Below are 19,169 nucleotides of genomic sequence, written 5' to 3' on the forward strand. Positions count from 1 at the left end.
TTTACAAATGGGTATCCAGAATTTGTAGGAAAGACCATCCTTTCTTCATCAAATTATATCATCACCTTCGTTTGTCAAAATATCAAATGACTGTATGTGTTATATGTGTTATATGTTGAACATGTGGGTCAGTCTCCACTGATCTGTTTGTCTGTCCTCATGACAGTAACACAGGGTCTTGTTTCCCGCAGATTACAGTTAAGTCGTGACCTCCAGCATTTTCTTTTTTGGAAAATATATCCATTTCCATAAAATTTGTCAAGTCAGCTTGGAAATTTCTACAAAACTGCTTACTGGGATTTTGATTACTTTGAATCTATAGATTGATTTGGGGATAACTGACATCTTAATGTTTAGTCTTCTAAGCCATGAACATGGCATATATGACCCCATTTATATAGGCCTTCATTTATTTCTCTCAACAAAGTTTTGTAGGTTTAAGTGAACAGGGCTTGCACATATTTTGTTAAAATTATTCATAAGTATTTTTATACGATTTAAATGTTATTTTAAAATTTGATTTTCCAATATTTTCATTGCTAGTATACAGCATATATAGAAATACATAAATAATTGTATGATCAAGCCACCCAAGATGGCTCTTCTCTTGCTCGCTGTACAACCCCTGCCCGACCAGTCCTCCTTCATCTACACACTACTCACATCACCAACCTTCCCTCCTAATACATACTTGCCCCCGGCCCCAGCTAGTGATTGTTCTAATCTTTAGATCAGAGCACCTCCACGGTGATAGCTTATCAAAGGGACGGTGAGGGATGTGCCCCTCTGCTTGTTTCCCTGGTAACCGATGAGCCAACCTGATGTCAATTCCCCCTATAACCGGTGACCTCCCCGAGCCCTGGGAGCAAAGACTACTACCATGTCCTGCCCGCTGTCTGCCGCACACCGTGGAGTGTTGCTCCAGGACATGTAAGCTCCTCCATCCATTAAACCACTGATGTCTATGTCGCTCACTTCAGGCTCTTTCTTCGGTCTCGAGGCTGGGCAAGTGCAGGGCTTGCAGGCCTGTAGGGTGCAACGCAACAGTAATAGATAGGGGTATGTATAGTTTTGTATTTACAAAAAAATTTCTGTGCATACTATATGTAGCATACGTAGAAATCATTTGTGTATAAATATAAATAGAAATGCATTCGATTTTTGTATATTGACCCGTATTCAACTGCCTTGCTAAATTTACATATTAATTCTTTGTGTGTGTGTGTGTGTGTGTGTGTGTGTGTGTGTGTGTGTGTTTTGAGCACTTAGAGTAAATCTAATTTCTTTTTTTTTATAAACATCTTTATTGGAGCATAATTACAAGGTGTTAGTTTCTGCTGTATAACAAAGTGAATCAGCTATATGTATACATATATCCCCATTTCCCCTCTCTCTTGCATCTCCCTCCCACCCTCACCATCCCACCGCTCTAGGTGGTCACAAAGCACCGAGCTGATCTCCCCGTGTAATCCAGCTGCTTCCCACTAGCTATCTATTTTACGTTTGGTAGTGTATATATGTCCCTGCCACTCTCTCACTTCGTCCCAGCTTATCCTTCCCCCTCCCCATGTCCTCAAGTCCATTCTCTACATCTGCGTCTTTATTCCTGTCCTGCCCCTAGGTTCTTCAGAACCTTTTTTTTTTTTTCTTAGATTCCATATATATGTGTTACCATATGGTATTTGTTTTTCTCTTTCTGACTTACTTCACTCTGTATGACAGACTCTAGGTCCATCCACCTCACTACAAATAACTCAGTTTTGTTTCTTTTTATGGCTGAGTAATATTCCATTGTATATATGTGCCACATCTTCTTTATCCATTCATCTGTTGAGGGACACTTAGGTTGCTTCCATGTCCTGGCTATTGTAAATAAAGCTGCAATGAACATTGTGGTACATGACTCTTTTTGAATTATGGTTTTCTTAGGATACCTGCCCAATAGTGGGATTGCTGGGTCATATGGTAGTTCTATTTTTAGTTTTTTAAGGAACCTCCATACTGTTCTCCATAGTGGCTATATCAATTTACATTCCCACCAACAGTGCAAGAGTGTTCCCTTTTCTCCACACCCTCTCCAGCATTTATTGTTTGTAGATTTTTTGATGATGGCCATTGTGACCGGTGTGAGATGATATCTCATTGTCGTTTTGATTTGCATTTCTCTAATAATTAATGATGTTGAGCATTCTTTCATGTGTTTGTTGGCAATCTGTGTATCTTCTTTGGAGAAATGTCTATTTAGGTCTTCTGACCATTCTTGGATTGGGTTGTTTGTTTTTTTGATATTGAGCTGCATGAGCTGCTTGTAAATTTTGGAGATTAATCAATCCTTTGTCAGTTGCTTCATTTGAAAATATTTTTTCCCATTCTGAGGGTTGTCTTTTGGTCTTGTTTATGGTTTCCTTTGCTGTGCAAAAGCTTTTAACTTTAATTAGGTCCCATTTGTTTATTTTTGTTTCTATTTCCATTTCTCTAGGAGGTGGGTCAAAAAGGATCTTGCTGTGATTTATGTCATGGAGTGTTCTGCCTATGTTTTCCTCTAAGAGTTTCATAGTATCTGGCCTTCCATTTAGGTCTTTAATCCATTTTCAGTTTATTTTCATGTATGGTGTTAGGGAGCATTCTAATTTCATTCTTTTACATGTAGCTGTCCAGTTTTCCCAGCACCACTTATTGAAGAGGCTGTCTTTTCTCCACTGTATATGCTTGCCTCCTTTATCAAAGATAAGGTGACCATATGTGCCTGGGTTTATCTCTGGGCTGTCTATCCTGTTCCATTGATCTATATTTCTGTTTTTGTGCCAGTACCATACTGTCTTGATTACTGTAGCTTTGTAGTATAGTCTGAAGTCAGGGAGCCTGATTCCTCCAGCTCCGTTTTTCTTTCCCAAGATTGCTTTGGCTATTCAGTGTCTTTTGAGTTTCCATACAAATTGTGAGATTTTTTTGTTCTAGTTCTGTGAAAAATGCCAGTGGTAGTTTGATAAGGATTGCATTGACTCTGTAGATTGCTTTGCGTAGTAGAGTCATTTTCACAATGTTGATTCTTCCAGTCCAAGAACATGATATATCTCGAGTAATATAATTATATATGTATGTATTTTATATATATAATATATTAGAGTTAGATATATTTATAAATATAAAATATATCATAATTATGTTATTTATATAATAAATATAAAATAAATACATTTATATTATAATTATATATATATAAATATATTATATAATATATATATTTTTTGTATATAAAAATATATATACTTTGTGGTATAAAATTGGTTAAAGCAGTCAGAAAATAACTACCCATAAGGAATAGATTTATAATTTAACTACATTAAAATGTAAAAGTTCTGTACATTAAAACACTATTTAAAAATTGAAAGATAAAGTAATGAGTGTCAGAGAATATTTTCTAAAGTTATAAACAATAAAGGATTAAAATGGATATACATATATATTTTTTAAATTTAAACATATAATTTTAAATCTCTGATTCAATAGGAAGGCAGGCAATGTATAGAAAATAGGTGGTGCTTCATAATAGAGAAAATAAAAATGGCCAAAAAGATATGAAAATTTACTTAAAATCATTATTATTCAAGGAAGTGCATATTAAACTATGGTGAGATACCACTCTATCCCCTCAGACTGGCAAACATTAAAAACCTTTAGAGTTATGAGTGTTGTTGAGGATATGTCACAACAAGAACTCATTCAGCACTGGAGGCAGTGCATATTAATCCGTCCCTTTGGAAAACAAGTTGTTATTAAATGGTAAAGTGGTGATATTCCTATCACCACCCCTAGGAATATATAACTTTGAGAAGCTCATGCGCACATGAACCATGACAGTATGAACAAGATTGTTCATAAAAGCAAGCATAGTAGTCCCAAATTAGAAACAACCCAAGTAATCATAAATAGTAAAATGGATAAATATGCTGCAGTAGAGTCATACAATGGAAATATTCTACAGAAATGCAAGTAAACAAACTAGAGCTCCATACAACAACATTGATGAATCTTACAAAAGGTTGAACAGAAGAAGGCATAAAAAAGTAAATCTATGATTCCATAGATTCCATTTATATGCAACTCAGAAATAAGCAAAACTAACTTGTATTGTTTAGAGATGTAAACATAGGAGATAAAATCATAAAGCAAAGCAGAGAAATGATCACTATGACAATCAAGATTGTGATTGCACATAAACTGGAGCAAGAGGGTTTTGATCATGAAAGAACACTCATATTCTTTTTGGGGACCTGCAATTTTTAATTTCTTAAGCTGGGTAGTAATTACATTAGTGTTTGCTTTATAATACTTTGTTAAATTGTACATCTATGTTTTGTTTGCTTTTGCACATACATTGTGTTTAACAATAAAAATTTTTAAATTATATATTACTTATATGTTGTAAAAAGATTTACCACAAAATTCAACAGTTTAAGTAGGCAAATACTTATTATCTCACACATTTTCTGAAGGCCAGGCCTTTGTGAGTGTCTTAGCCGGGTGGCCTTGGGGTCAAGCCATTGGCCAGGGCTGTAGTCATATGGCTTGACTGGGGCCGGAGGATCCACTTCCATGAAAGTTCACACACATGTCTGTTGGTTGGGGGCCTCAGCTCCTTACCATGTGGGCCACTTCACAGGGCTGCTTGAGTTTCCTTACCACATGACAGCTGACTTCCTCCAGAGTGAATGATTCAAGAGAGAAAGAGAAGAGAGCAATGCCTTTCATAACCTAGTATCAGAAGTCAAACATTGTCAATTCGCCACATTCTGTTCATTAAAAGGAAGTCATTAAAGTCCAGTCCATGATGAAGATAGAGGAATTAAACTCCATCTCTTCAAGGGAATGGTATCAGAGTATTTGTGGACATATTTTAAATCACCATAAATTTTATCAGAAGTCTACTATAAACAAATTCAATGTAGAGTACCTATATTAGGAAAAGTATTTGCAACATACAGGAAAGCAAAATGACTTAATCTATTATAAATGAGGATAAGAACTCAATATACACACTGAAAAAAGACATGAAAAAATTCTAATGAGCATATAAGAGGAAAAATATAAACATTGCTAGTGAAAATGAAAATCTGAGTTTTTACAGCTTTTCTGGAAGAAATGTCACGTATATTGTATATTAGTGTGGAGACTTAAACCACTTAATATACGAAGAATTTATTTCTTTAAAAGGGAATAAAGACACAGACCTACTAGAGAATGGACTTGAGGATACGGGGAGGGGGAAGGGTAAGCTGGGACAAAGTGAGAGAGTGGCATGGACATATATACACTACCAAACGTAAAATAGATAGCTAGTGGGAAGCAGCCGCATAGCACAGGGAGATCAGCTCGGTGCTTTGTGACCACCTAGAGGGGTGGGATAGGGAGGGTAGGAGGGAGGGAGATGCAAGAGGGAAGAGATATGGGGACATATGTATATGTATAACTGATTCACTTTGTTATAAAGCAGAAACTAACACACCACTGTAAAGCAATTATACTCCAATAAAGATGTTTTAAAAAAAAGGGACCAATATGTATAAAATATGTATGGAGATGTTTATTTTACATTATTTGTAGAAGAAAAAATCTGAAACAAATGGAATGACCAATAAGTACAGAAATGTTTGAATACATTATGACACATCCATGATGTGAAAACATTTTTAAAACTTTCTATTGACAAATAGTGTACATACAGAAAAGTGCAATATTGCATGCATAAAGCCCAAAGAAATATCACTATCTGGTCATACTCATGATATCAGCATTCTAATCAAGAAAGAGAACAAGGCCAGAACCCCCAAAGCCCTCTCAGCTTCCTTGTAGTCTCAAACTTCTCTGAGTAACCACTATCCTGACATCTGAGAACATAGATTAATGTTGCTTTTTTTGGTACTTCGCATGCGTGAAATCATATAGTATGTTATGTGGTATATTATATAGTTGACGCTTGAACAACACTGCTTTGACCTGTGGGTTCACTTATATGTGGGTATTTTTCAATAGTAAATAGTATAGTACTACACAGTCGGTGGTTGGTTGAATCTGCAGATGCAGAGGAACCAGGGATATGGAGAGTTGACTATAAGTTATACATGGCTTAACTCCCATGTTGTTCAAGGGTCAACTGTAGTTTTATTTTCCTTTGTATTCTATTTGTCAGATTCATCCATACTACATGTAGTTATAGGTAATTGATTCTCATTGCTGCATAGTACTTTATTGTGTCTCAACTCATTTATCCACAACAGTTTTAACAGGTATTTAGTTTCCAGCTTGGGACTATTATGATTAGTGCTATGAATATTCTAGTACATGTCTTTTGGTAAATAAATGTGCATATTTCTGATAGATATATACCTAGGAGCAGAATTGCTGGGTCATAGGATATGCATGTGTTTGGCTTTAGTAGACTCTGCCAAGCAGTATTCCAAAGTGGGTTGGACCAATTTATGCTCCCAGTAAGAGTGTATGAGATTTACTGTTGGTCCACATTCATACCAACACTTGCTTTTTCCATGTTTTAGATTTCAGCTTTTGGATGTGTGTCATGAAGTGGTTCTCATAGATTTTCTTCTAGAAGCCTAATTGTTTTTTCTTCACATTTAGGTATGCAATCCATATGGAATTGATTTTTATGTATGGTATGAGGTAAGTGTCAGGTCACACTTATTTTTTCATATGGATATTCAATTGACCCAGCACCACTTATTGAAAAGATCCATCTTTACCATACTATTTTGATGATGATATATATATATATATGATATATATTTTTCGTATAGTTTGAAATCAGGGACCGTGATACCTCCAACTTTTGTTTTCTTATCAAGGCTGTTTTGACTATTTGGGTCTTTTGTGTGGAAAGATACACTGTGTTCATGAATTGGAAGAATTAATATTGGTAAAAATGACCATACTACCCAAGGCAATCTGCAGATTCAGTGCAATCCCTTTCAAAATACCAACAGCATTTTTCACAGAACTGCAATAAATTATTCTAAAATGTGTATGAAAACACAGAAGACACAGAATAATCAAAACAATCTTGACAAAGAAGAACAAAGCTGGAGGTATCATGCTCCCTGATCTTAAACTATACTACAAAGCTACAGTCATCAAAACAGTATGGTACTGGCACAAAAATAGATACATAAATCGTTAGAACAGAATAGAGAGCCCAGAATTAAACCCACACTTATATGGGCAATTCCTCTATGCCAAAGTAGGCAAAAATATACAATGGGGAAAAGATAGTGTCTTCACTAATTGGTGTTGGATAAACTGGACAGCTCCACAAAAAAGAATCAAACTGGACTACTTTCTCACACCATAAAAAAAAAAAAAAACCAAAAAACTCAAAATGGATTAAAGCCTCAAACGTAAGACCTGAAAACATAAAACATCTAGAAAAACATAGTCAGTACACTCTTTGACATTGGTCTTAGCAATATTTTTTTGGATATGTGTCTTCAGGCAAGGGAAACAAAAGCAAAAATAAACAAATGGGACTACATCAAACCAAAAAGCTTTTGTATAGCAAAGGAAACTTTTAACAAAATGAAAAAAACAGCATGCTGAATAGGAGAAGGTATTTGCAAATGATATCCAATAAGGGGTTAATACCCAAAGTATACAAAGAACTCATATAACCCAAAAGAACTCATATAACCCAATACCAATTGAAAAATTTGCAGAGGACCTAAATAGACATTTTTCCAAAGACATACATATGGCCAACAGACACATGAAAAGATGTTCAGCATTACTAAATATCAGGGGAATGCAAATCAAAACCACAATGAGATATCACCTCACACCTGTCAGAATGGCTATTACAAAAAGACAAGAAATAACAAGTGTTGGTAAGGATGTAGAGAAAAGGGAACCCTTGTGCACTGTTGGTGGTACAAATTGGTGTAGCCACTATGGAAAACAATATGGAGGTTCCTCAAAAAGTTAAAAATAGAACTACTATATGATCCAGCAATTCCACTTCGGGTATTTTTCCAAAGAAAACAAAAACATTAATTAGAAAAAATATATGCATCCCTATGTTTATTGCAGCACTACTTACGAGAGGCAAGATATGGAAACAACCTAAGTGTCCATCAATAGATAAATGGATAAAGATGTGGTATATTATACACAGTGGAATATTACTCAGCCGTAAAAAAGAATGAGATCTTTTGTGATTTTGATGTGACAACATGGATTGACCTAGAGGTTATTATGCTAAGTGAAATAAGTCAGGCAGAGAAAGAAAAATGATGTATGATTTTAACTTATATGTGGAATGTAAAAAACAAAGCAAATGAACAAATGAACAAAATAGAAACAGTCTCTTAGATACAGAGAAGAAATAGTGGTTGCCATAAGGTAGGGGGTGGGGGGGTTGAGTAAAATAGGTGAAGGAGATTAAGAGGTGTAAACTTCCAGCTGCAATATAAATGAGTTGTGAGGATGAAATGTACAGCATGTGGAATATAATCAGTAATACTGTAATATCTTTGTATAGTAATGTACTGTAACTAGATTTATCATAGTAACATTTTCTAATGTATAGAAATATTGAATCACTATGTTGTACACCTGGAACTAACATAGTGTTGTAGGTCAATTATACTTCAATTTAAAAAAAAAAAAACTAGTTCTCTGAAAAGATCAATAGAGCTGATGAGCCTCTAGCCAGGCTAACTAAGAAAAAAAGAGAGAAAATACAAATTAGTAACATCCAAAATAAAGGAGGGACATTACTACAGATCCCATGGATAGTAGAAGGATAATCAAGGAATACTATGAACAACACTATGGCCACAAATTTGATAACCGAGATTAAATGGAGTAATTCCTTGAAAGACACATCTGCCAAAACTCACACAAGAAGAAAGAGATGCTGAATAGGCCTGTATCTATTAAATAAATTGAATCAACAATTAATAACCTTCCAAAACAGAAAGCAGCAGGCTCAGATAGGTTCACTGGTGAATTCAAACATTTAAGGAAGAAATTATGCCAATTTTATACAATCTCTTCCAGAAGATAGACACAGAGGGGAAACCTCCTAACTCATTATATGAGGCCAGCATTACCCTAAAACCAAAACCAGATAGTCTTTAAAAGAAAACTACAGACCAATATCTCTCATGAACACAAATGCAAAAATCCTCAACAAAACATTAGCAAATCAAAACCAAAAATGTATGAAAAGAATTATACACCATGACCATGTGAGATTTATCCCAGGTATGCAAGGTTGGTTTATCATTTGGAAATCCATTAATATAATCTATCACATCAACAGTCTAAAGAAGAAAAATCACATGATCATATCAATAGATACAGAAAAAGTATTTGACAAAATCCAATACTCATTCTTGATAAAAACTCTTAGCAAGCTAGGAATAGAGGGGAACTCTCTCAAATTGATAAAGACCATCTATACAAAATCGATAGCTAACATTATACTTAATGATGAGAAACTAAGTTTTTCCACTAAAAGCAGGAACAAGGCAGATGTCCTCTCTCACCACTCCTTTTCAACATCATACCAGAAGTTCTAGATAACTCAATAATACCAAAAAAGGGAAATAAAAGTTATACAGAGTGTAAAAGAAGAAATAAAACTATCTTTGTTCATGGATGACATGATTGTCTATATAGAAAACAAAAGAATTAACAACAAAATTTCTGGAACTAATAAGTTATTACAGCAAATTTGGAAGATGTAAGGTTAATGTACAAAAGGTTAACACTTTCCTTATCCCAGCAATAAACAAGTAGAATTTTAAATTAAAAACATATTGCCATTTACATTAACACAAATACTTAGGTGTAAATCTAACAAAATACGTACAAGATCTATATGAGGAAAACTACAAAATTCTGATGAAACAAATTTAAAAAAGAACTAAATAAGTATAGAGATATTTCATGTTCATGGATGGGAAAACTCAATTTTGTCAAGATGTTGGTTCTTCATAACTTGATTTATAGATTCAATGCAATCCCTATTAAAATGCCAGCATGTTATTTTGTGGATGTCAACTAAGTGATTCTAAAGTATATCTGGAGTGGCAAAAGACCCAGAATAGCCAGTATTGAAGGAGAAGAACAAAGCAGAAGGACTGACACTGCCTGACTTCAAGACTTACAATAAAGCTATAGTAACCAAGTGTGGTGTTGGTGGTAGAACAGTTAAATAGACCATTGGAACAGAATAAAGAGCCCAGAAAGAGACTCACATAAATATCACTATATTTCTGTGAAAATATCACTGATCTTGATGAAATACAACGGTAAAATGGAGAAAAGACACTCTCTTCAACAAATGGTGCTGGAACAACTAGACAGCCACATATTAAAAAACATAAGAATCTAGAGACAGACCTTTCAAAAAAATTAATTGAAAATGGATGATAGACCTTAATATAAAATGCAAAATTATAAAACTCCTAGGAGTTAACACAGAAAAATTCTAGATGGCTTTTGGTATGGTGATAACTTTTCAGATACAACACCAAAGGTATGGTCTGTGAAAGAAATAATTGATAAGGTGGACTCATAAAAATTAAAAAAAAGAAAAACCTTCTGCTCTGTGAAAGACACTGTCAAGAGAATAAGAAAACAGCCACAGACTGCGAGAAAATATTTGCAAAAGATTTATCCAATGAAGGACTGTAATTCACAATATACAAAGAACTCTTAAAATTAAATAATAAGAAAATGAACATCCTGATTTAAACATGGGCAAAAAACCTGAACAGATACATCATTGAGGAAGATAAAGAGATAACAAAATAGCATACAAAAAATGCTCAACATTATATGTCATTAGGAAATTGCAAATTAAAACAATAGTAAGATACCACTACACACCTATCAGAATGGCCAAAATCTGTAACACTGACAACACCAAATGCTGACAAGGATGTGGAGCAAGAGGAACTCTCATTCATTGCTAGTGGGAATGCAAAATGGTACCACCACTTTGGAAGACAGTTAAGCACTTTCTTACAAAGCTAAACATACTCCGACCATATGATCCAGCAATTGCACTACTTGGCATTTACCCAAAGGAATTGAAAAGTTATGAACCTGCACGTGGATGTTTATAGCATCTTTATTCATAATTGCAAAAACTTAAAAGCAACCAAGTTGTCCTTCATTAAGTGAATAAATAAATAAACTGTGAAACATCCAGGCAATGGAATATTATTCAGCACTAAAAAGAAGTGAGCTTTCAAGCCATGAAAAGACATAGAAGAAACTTAAATGCCTATTACTAAGTGAAAGAAGACAATCTGAAATGGCTACGCACTGTATGGTTCCAATATATGAAATTCTAGATAAGGTAAAATTATGCAGACAGTAAAAAAGAACAGTGGTTTCCAGGGGTTCAGAAGGAGGGAGGAATAAATAAATTTGTGGAGCACAGAGGATTTCTAGGGCAGTGTACCTGTTCTGTATGATACTATAATGGTGATACATGTCATTATGCATTTGTCAAAACCCACAGGGTGAACCTGGATGAACTTTTGGTGATAATGATGTGTCAATGTAGGTTGATTATCAAATAACCTGCAAATGTACTCTCTGGTATGAGACATTGGTAGTGGGGGAAGCTGTGTGTGTGTTGGGGCAGGGGGTAACTTTTATACTGTCTCCTCAATTTTCCTATGAATATAAAATAAATAGAGCTTCTTAAGAAAATATTTTCAAATTAAAAGATAGAAAAGGAGAGATTCCTAACTCATTTCTGAGGCTAGTATTAGCCTTAAAAGGCCTTGTAAGAAAGTTACAAATCAATATCCCTTATGAAAATAGACATAAAATTTTCTAATAAAATTATAGCAAATTAAATCCAGAAATTTATAAAAGGAATAATACATCACAACCAAGTGGGGGTTTTCTTGTGATGCAAAGCTAGTTAAACAGACAGAGATCATTGATGCAATCCACTATATTAATCAACTAAAGGATGATTTGGCAATTGTTTTTCAGTAAAGAACCAGATAGTAAATAGTTTAGGCTTTGTGGGTGACATACAGTTTTTATAGCATATTCTTCTTCTTTTTACAATACTTTAAACATGTGAAAAAATCATTTTTTGGCTTGTGGCCTCTAAAGAAACAGTCAATGGGCAGGATTTGGCCTGTGAGTCACAGTATGCTGACCCCTGGACTAAAATAATTAAAACCACATGATTATATCAATTGATACAGAAAAAGAACTTGAAAAATTCAACATCCATTCAACATTAAAACTCTAGTAAATTAGGAATAGAAAGCATCTACAAAAAAATTCTGTAGCTAACATCATAGTTAGTAGTGAAAGATTTAATGTTTTACCCCACGATCAAGAACAAAGCAAAGATTATATATTTTTACCACTCCTATTCAACACCATAGGTTGGTTGACAAGCCAGTGTGATAAAGCAAGGGGAAAAAAGCTTAGAGATTGGAAAGGATGACATGATTGTTAAAGTAGAAATCTCCAGAATCTATTTTAAAAGCTACTGGAATGAATAAGTAAATGTAGCAAAGTTGCATAATAAAAGGTCAATGCACAAAAATTAAAATGTAATTTATATAATATTAATGAAAAATAGGAAACCAAATCTGTTTTTTAAATACCATTTACAATAGCTTCTTTTTAAAAAAGGAAATACTTTGATATAAATCTAACAAATGTGCAGGAGCTGTACACTTAAAACTAAAAAAAGCTAATGAAAGAAATCAAAGGATGTCTAAAAAATCTAAATAAATGGAGAGATATATCATGCTCATGGATTGAAAGACTCAATATAGTTAAAATGTCAATTCTTTAAAAAATGATCTATAGATTAACACAATTCCAATGCAAATCCCAGCATCACTCACTGTATATATTGACAAGTTAACTTTAAACTCTTTATAGAAAGTCATAGGAATTAGAGTAGCCAAAATAAATTTGAAAAGAAAAAAATTTGACTTTAAGACTTACTGTAAAGTCACAGTTATTAAGACAGTGTGGTAATGGTGAGATGATAGACACGTAGATCAATGGAACAGAACAGAGAGTCCAGGTATGAATCCACGCAAATACAGGCTTTTTTACTAAGGTAAAATTTACATGAAATGAAATTCATCATGTTAACCATTTTTAAGAGTACAATTCAGTGCTATCGTTAGTACTAAGGTCCGTAGTAATTTCCTCACTTTCATTTCTGATTTTAGTAATTTGAGTTTTTCTCTTTTTTGGTCACTCTAGCTAAAGGTTTGTCAATTTTGTTGCTCTTTTAAAATAAATTTGGTTCATTTATTTTCCCTCTTGTTTTTCTATTCTCTATTTATCTCCACCCTAATATTTATTATTTCCTTCCTTGTACTAGTTTTGTGTTTAGTTTGCTCTTCTTTTTCTAGTGCTTTACGGTGCAAAGTTAGGTGACTGATTTGAGATATTTTTTAATGTAGGCATTTAAAGCTATAAATTTCCCTCTGAACTTATCTCACTGCATCCCATTAAGTTTTGGTATAGCATGTTTATGTTTTTGTTTTCATTTGTCTTAAGGTATTTTCTAACTTCTCTTGCAATCTTTTCTTTGGCCCATTCGTTGTTTAAGAGTGTGTTGTTAGTGTGCACATATTTGTGAATTTTCCAGTTTTCCTTCTGTTAGTGTCAGGGCAATTTCATAAGAATTTCTTGACTTACTTGGGCAAGGGAAGAAATTCATGAGTAGACCAGAAGAAGCAGAAATTTTGTGGAATGGATTCTGGCTCTCTTCACAGGGCTACTTTTTTCAACATTTAATAAAATAAGGTTATATTTTACTGAAATGACTCTCTCCAGCATTGACAGTGACAACTACAGGGAAACTTAATTTTTGATCCTGAGATGGGGGGGAGGAGAAAAGGTCGACTAGAGACCTGCCTTCTCCCATAAGAATGAGAGATGATAATACAGATGCTCATTCCTTCTACTCCAGCAATAAGATGTAAACCTTGCATTTGGTATGGTCTGGAAATAGAGCACTTTGTTTAGTCAGATATGACTGTTGTCAGAAAGTTACATACTTTCGTTTAAAATGCCAACTTTTCTACGTTTCACACTAGTAAAGGCACATTTAAGTTGATTTTATTTATAACGGTCATGAGATAATGATAGCTGTAGTACCATAGTTCATTTCACCGCATCTCCAATTCCTAGAAATTCGACTTCATAGAAATGCCCAATGAACAACTGACTGGTAGCAGTTTAATGGTTCTCCTGTGAGACCTCTTAGAACTGATTTCAGATTGGAAGTATTACTACAGTGAGAAGTGAATTACTATAATACCTTTTCTGTTGGCTAACATTTTACAAATTCTTCTCTGAAGGGTTTCGCAGATGTGATTTCAGGATGGAGTTGGAAAAGTGAGAGTCCACTACTGCAGAAGAAACAAAAGGACAGGTTCCTCTTCAGCTATATAATACCATAAATAAATGATCATATTCGCCACTTTTTGAAATTACGATGGCTATCCTCAAGGGGAAATTAGAAGAGGTGGATTTCGAATTGCCAAAATATCTTGGCCTGTTTTTAGTTTCCTGAACAAGGTGCTGAGCTAGAGGAGCTCTGAAGTCCATTGCATCTCAAGGTTTTTAGTCTCCCTGACCAGAGAGCACAAGGGAAGCCGGCAGCCATTTCGGGGCTGATGGAGGTGTGCTGGGTTTACAGATGCCAAGCTGGCAAGCCCCAAGCTGGCTCCATGGGGTGAGCCTCTGCTCTCAGTTCATGCTGGAAGCCACCCCCAATTAGGACATAACCTGCACTGAGGTTAATTACTGAGGATATGGGTACCCTGTGGGTATTTTCAGAAATGCCGAAGTTCACACACTGTGGTTGTTTGACTGTAATGGCTAATAAACTTTAACAATGTTTTTGCAAGGAACTTTATGACGAACACCATACTAGGCTGATTGTATGGCATTGTTAATGGTGTCTTCATGAAATTTATTACATATATTTATTTACTCATGAACTATTAATAATTTATGGGACATCATATTTGCTTTCTAATCCTAGTGATATTGTTTCCTACCAGAACAAAAAATTAATTCTGTGTCAAAGAAGCCTTGGTTTGATTAGATTCTTATGGAAATACTCAATACTGATAATCCTCTAACAGATGTATTCTCACCAATTTTTCTTCTATTATGAAAAATTGTGTCACATGTTATATTTATATACAAAGTGTGTGTGTGTATAGAGACAGAGAGGTTGGATTTCAACTTTCAGAAGTGACCTAAATTTGTTTTTATTCTCATTTTGTATTATACAACTCTAAGCCATTATTAATATTTTACTTCATTTTAAAGTAAAAATAAAATGATGGTGTTGGTTTTGAGGCTTCAAGTTGTCTCAGGGATTGAGGCAGGAGGTAGATGGGTCCCAGGCTGAACAGTTTCTCCCCTGTGGACAGGAACTCCATAATAGCAGGAACCCCATAAAAGCAGGATGATGGAGGAGGTTGGGCCCTGCTCAGATAAGAGATAAAAGACCACATGTTCCTCATTCTTGAAGTCAAGGAGACCTTCTCGACTATACATGCACAGAAAGGCTCCATGGAGGTCAAAAAGGGAGGGGGGGGGGCCACCCCATAGTAAGTGATGTCAACTACCTATAGGCCTCTTCACCAGAATCCAACTTGGCTAAGAGATGCGCACGCACACGTGGGAGGACCCTGAGATAAACCAAATACAGACTCAGAACCAGGCAAAGCAAGATGATTGGTCTAAGGAAACCCGGAAGAAATGCCCCATAAAAGTGATACAAACTACCACGAGGGTGCGACTCTCTCTCTGAGCCCACCTGTGTGTCCATCCACATGTACTGTACTCTTTTCCTCCTAATAAACACTTTACTTGTTTCACTACTTTCCGTCTCTATGTGGAAATTCATTTCCACACAGCTGATGGGCCAGGGACTTGTCCCTGGCCACTGGTCCCTGGCAGTGTGGTGGCTAGGATTCAGCGCTCTCACTGCCATTGCCCGACCTCAGTCTCTGCCTGGAAACCGAAATCCTGCTTCAAGCCGCTATACAGGCCAAGGCCACCTGCGATCAGGATGATGCTGTTTTACCAAACAAACATTCTTTTCACGTTAACAGGTTTAAAAATTGCTCAATATCAAAGTATTTCTTCAAGTCATCCTTTAAGAAATTAGATTTCCCCACAAATGCAGAGCTTTGAATTCCAGCATATAATTTATTAAATTCTTTTTTCATACTTGAAATAATCACAAGAGTTGGTGGATGCCACATTTCTGAAGCCCTGACATTAAGGAACTAAGCTGAAAGGATATTTCCCAGGCTTAGGGTTTCAGGAAATTGCAGGTGGAGTAATGTCAACAATTCACAGGACTCTGATATAGATCACTAGTTTTCATTCTCCCAAATAGAAAAACTCGCCATGTGACCCTTCATTGGCTGCTCTAGTAAAGCAATTTGAATTTTGCTGACCTAAAGTAAGTGAACAGTTTATACAAGCTTTAAGTATTGGTTATTTGAAAGAATTCTCTTGTTTCTGAGTATCGTGCCTTTTATGTTTCTAATGATACTTGCTTGGAATTCCTAAAAAGTATAATTATTTTTACTTTGGAAAGTGCTGAAGTATAGAGTACAGTATAGGATATATATGTGGTATGAGGTTTGTTATTTAATTTCCTTAATTTAGGGTTGTTAATAATTTTCCTGAATCAAACCATTTCATTTGTATACTGCCTTTGTCATGATTTTGGAAATGTACTCTATGTCTTACTGTCATTATTATTCATGAAATTCTTTAGGAATTTACATTCTTTCTTCGGTTGGGCTGTGCAAATGGGAAGCCACTTTTCTTCCTGCCATATACAAATTTATCCAGCCCACCATAGATATGTAAAACTGCATGAGATTTTTTCAAAGAGAAAAGTTAATACACATCTTTCTTTTTTTATTTCCACAATTACCTGAACCATAACCATTTTATTTTGAGGGATGATTAGTGTACTGAAGGAGAGTGATGATGACAACTGCTTTTCTTGCTGAACTTGAGAAGATAAAAAAAATAAAGAGGTGAAGAACAGGTTAGTGAGGTGAGATTATATTTTTATTTGTTATTTCCATGCTACTGAACCTCAGTATTAAAAATACTTCAGATTAAATATTATCTTCCTTATGATAGCAATTATACTGCCTTTGTGAATGTTTTACTATACCTTTAGAGCTATGAATCTGAGATTGTAAGTCTCCATGTCATGATAGGAGTTACTCATCTGTACTTTTGTCCAACTCTCCCATTTTTCTGCCATGTTGCCTATTTTTCATTAATTTGCAAGAGTTGTTTATATATTCTTTCAATGAGCTGTTTGATACTTACAGTGTAAACTGCTGATCACTTTTTTTGTGGTGGTTTATGATAAACAAAGTATTCCGTTTTAAGTTCCTAAACATCAATATTCTCTTTAAAGCTTAGGGCTATTTATTCATTTTTTTGGTGACACATTACAATTTTATTTCATTTTCTTACTTTTAAAGTTGAGGTAAAATTCATACAACATTACATAAAATTCACACAAAACAAACCATTTTAAAGCAAACAATTCAGGGGCATTTAGTATTTTCACAATGTTGTGCAAACACTGTCTCTATCAAAACATTCATCACATATTCATCGCCCCAAAAGAAAACCCCATACTCACTGAGGAGTTACTCCCCACCCCCCTTATTGTTAGGGCTGAATAATATTCCATTGTACGTATACACCACAATTTGTTTATCCATTCATGTGTTGATGGACATTTGGGTTAACTTTCTGATTATTGTGAATAGTGCTGCTATGAACATTCAATAAGTTTTTGTGTAGACAGATGTTTTAAATAATCTTGGGTATACACATAAGAGTGGAATTGCAGGGTCATGTGGTAACTTCATGCTTTCCAAGTTGGCTGCACTATTCTACATTTCCACTACCAACGAATGAGGATTCCAATTTCTCCACATTTTTGCCAACACTCGATACTGTCTGCCTTTTTAATATATCCACCCATATAGGTGTAAAGTGCTATCACATTGGGTTTTTTTTTTAAACATCTTTATTGGAGTATAATTGCTTCAGAATGCTGTGTTAGTTTCTGCTTTATAACAAAGTGAATCAGCTATACATAAACATATATCCCCATATCTCCTCCCTCTTGCGTCTGCCTCCCACACTCCCTCTCCCACCCCTCTAGGTGGTCACAAAGCACTGAGCTGATCTCCCTGTGCTGTGCGGCTGCTTCCCACTAGCTATCTATTTTACATTTGGTAGTATATATAAGTCCATGCCACTCTCTGACTTCGTCCCAGCTTACCCTTCCCCCTCCCCTTGTCCTGAAGTCCATTCTCTACGTCTGCGTCTTTATGCCTGTCCTGCCTCTAGGTTCTTCAGAACCTTTTTTTTTTTTTTTTAGATTCCATATATATGTGTTAGCATACAGTATTTGTTTTTCTCTTTCTGACTTACTTCACTCTGTATGACAGACTCTAGGTACATCCACCTCACTACAAATAACTCAGTTTTGTCTCTTTTTATGGCTGAGTACTATTCCATTGTATATATGTGCCACATCTTTATCCATTCATCTGTCGATGAACACTTAGGTTGCTTCCATGTCCTGGCTATTGTAAATGGAGCTGCAATTAACATTGTGGTACATGACTCTTTTTGAATTATAGTTTTCTCAGGGTATATGCCCAGCAGTGGGATTGCTGAGTCATATGGTAGTTCTATTTTTAGTTTTTTAAGGAACCTCCATATTGTTTTCCATAGTGGCTGTATCAATTTACATTCCCACCAATAGTGCAAGAGGGTTCCTTTGTCTCCACACCCTCTCCAGCATTTATTGTTTGTAGATATTTTGATGATGGCCATTCTGACCAGTGTGAGGTGATACCTCATTGTAGTTTTGATTTGCATTTCTCTAATGATTAGTGATGTTGAGCATCCTTTCATGGCAATCTGTATATCTTCTTTGGAGAAATGTCTATTTAGGTCTTCTGCCCATTTTTGGATTGGGTTGTTTGTTTTTTTGTTATTGAGCTGCATGAGCTGCTTGTGTATTTTGGAGATTAATCCTTTGTCAGTTGCTTCATTTGCAAATA

General features: G+C 35.1%; 1 protein-coding gene, 1 long non-coding RNA gene and 1 pseudogene across 12 annotated transcripts in view; 2 read left to right on the forward strand and 1 right to left on the reverse strand.

Moving 5' to 3' along the window:
• LOC309633334 (cyclin-dependent kinase 20-like) overlaps positions 1-14,531 on the forward strand; it is a 46,846-nt pseudogene extending 32,315 nt beyond the window's left edge. The window contains exon 13 of the transcript XR_014249581.1: positions 14,385-14,531. The product of XR_014249581.1 is annotated as a cyclin-dependent kinase 20-like (transcript). The remainder of the gene's footprint in view (positions 1-14,384) is intronic.
• The window catches only part of LOC309633339 (uncharacterized protein), a 122,991-nt gene that overhangs the window by 9,735 nt on the left and 94,087 nt on the right, over positions 1-19,169 (reverse strand). For 4 of the 10 annotated variants that reach the window (XR_014247432.1, XR_014247433.1, XR_014247434.1 and 1 more), the window contains one exon: positions 393-1,026. Coding sequence is in view for 1 of the 10 variants with exons in the window: in XM_082402045.1 (XP_082258171.1) it covers positions 880-1,026 (147 nt within the window). In the remaining 9 variants the exon portion in view is untranslated. Of the gene's footprint in view, positions 1-392; positions 1,027-2,448; positions 3,075-3,262; positions 4,698-19,169 lie in introns of those variants that run through there. The other 6 variants (XR_014247430.1, XR_014247431.1, XM_082402045.1 and 3 more) reach the window with 3 other exon arrangements.
• The window catches only part of LOC309633342, a 43,408-nt gene continuing 41,052 nt past the window's right edge, over positions 16,814-19,169 (forward strand). The window contains exon 1 of the long non-coding RNA XR_014247447.1: positions 16,814-17,122. This is a non-coding gene — a long non-coding RNA (uncharacterized lncRNA). The remainder of the gene's footprint in view (positions 17,123-19,169) is intronic.

Source organism: Balaenoptera borealis (genome assembly GCF_965194805.1).
Source record: "Balaenoptera borealis genome assembly, chromosome: 8".
Lineage (NCBI taxonomy): Eukaryota > Metazoa > Chordata > Mammalia > Artiodactyla > Balaenopteridae > Balaenoptera > Balaenoptera borealis.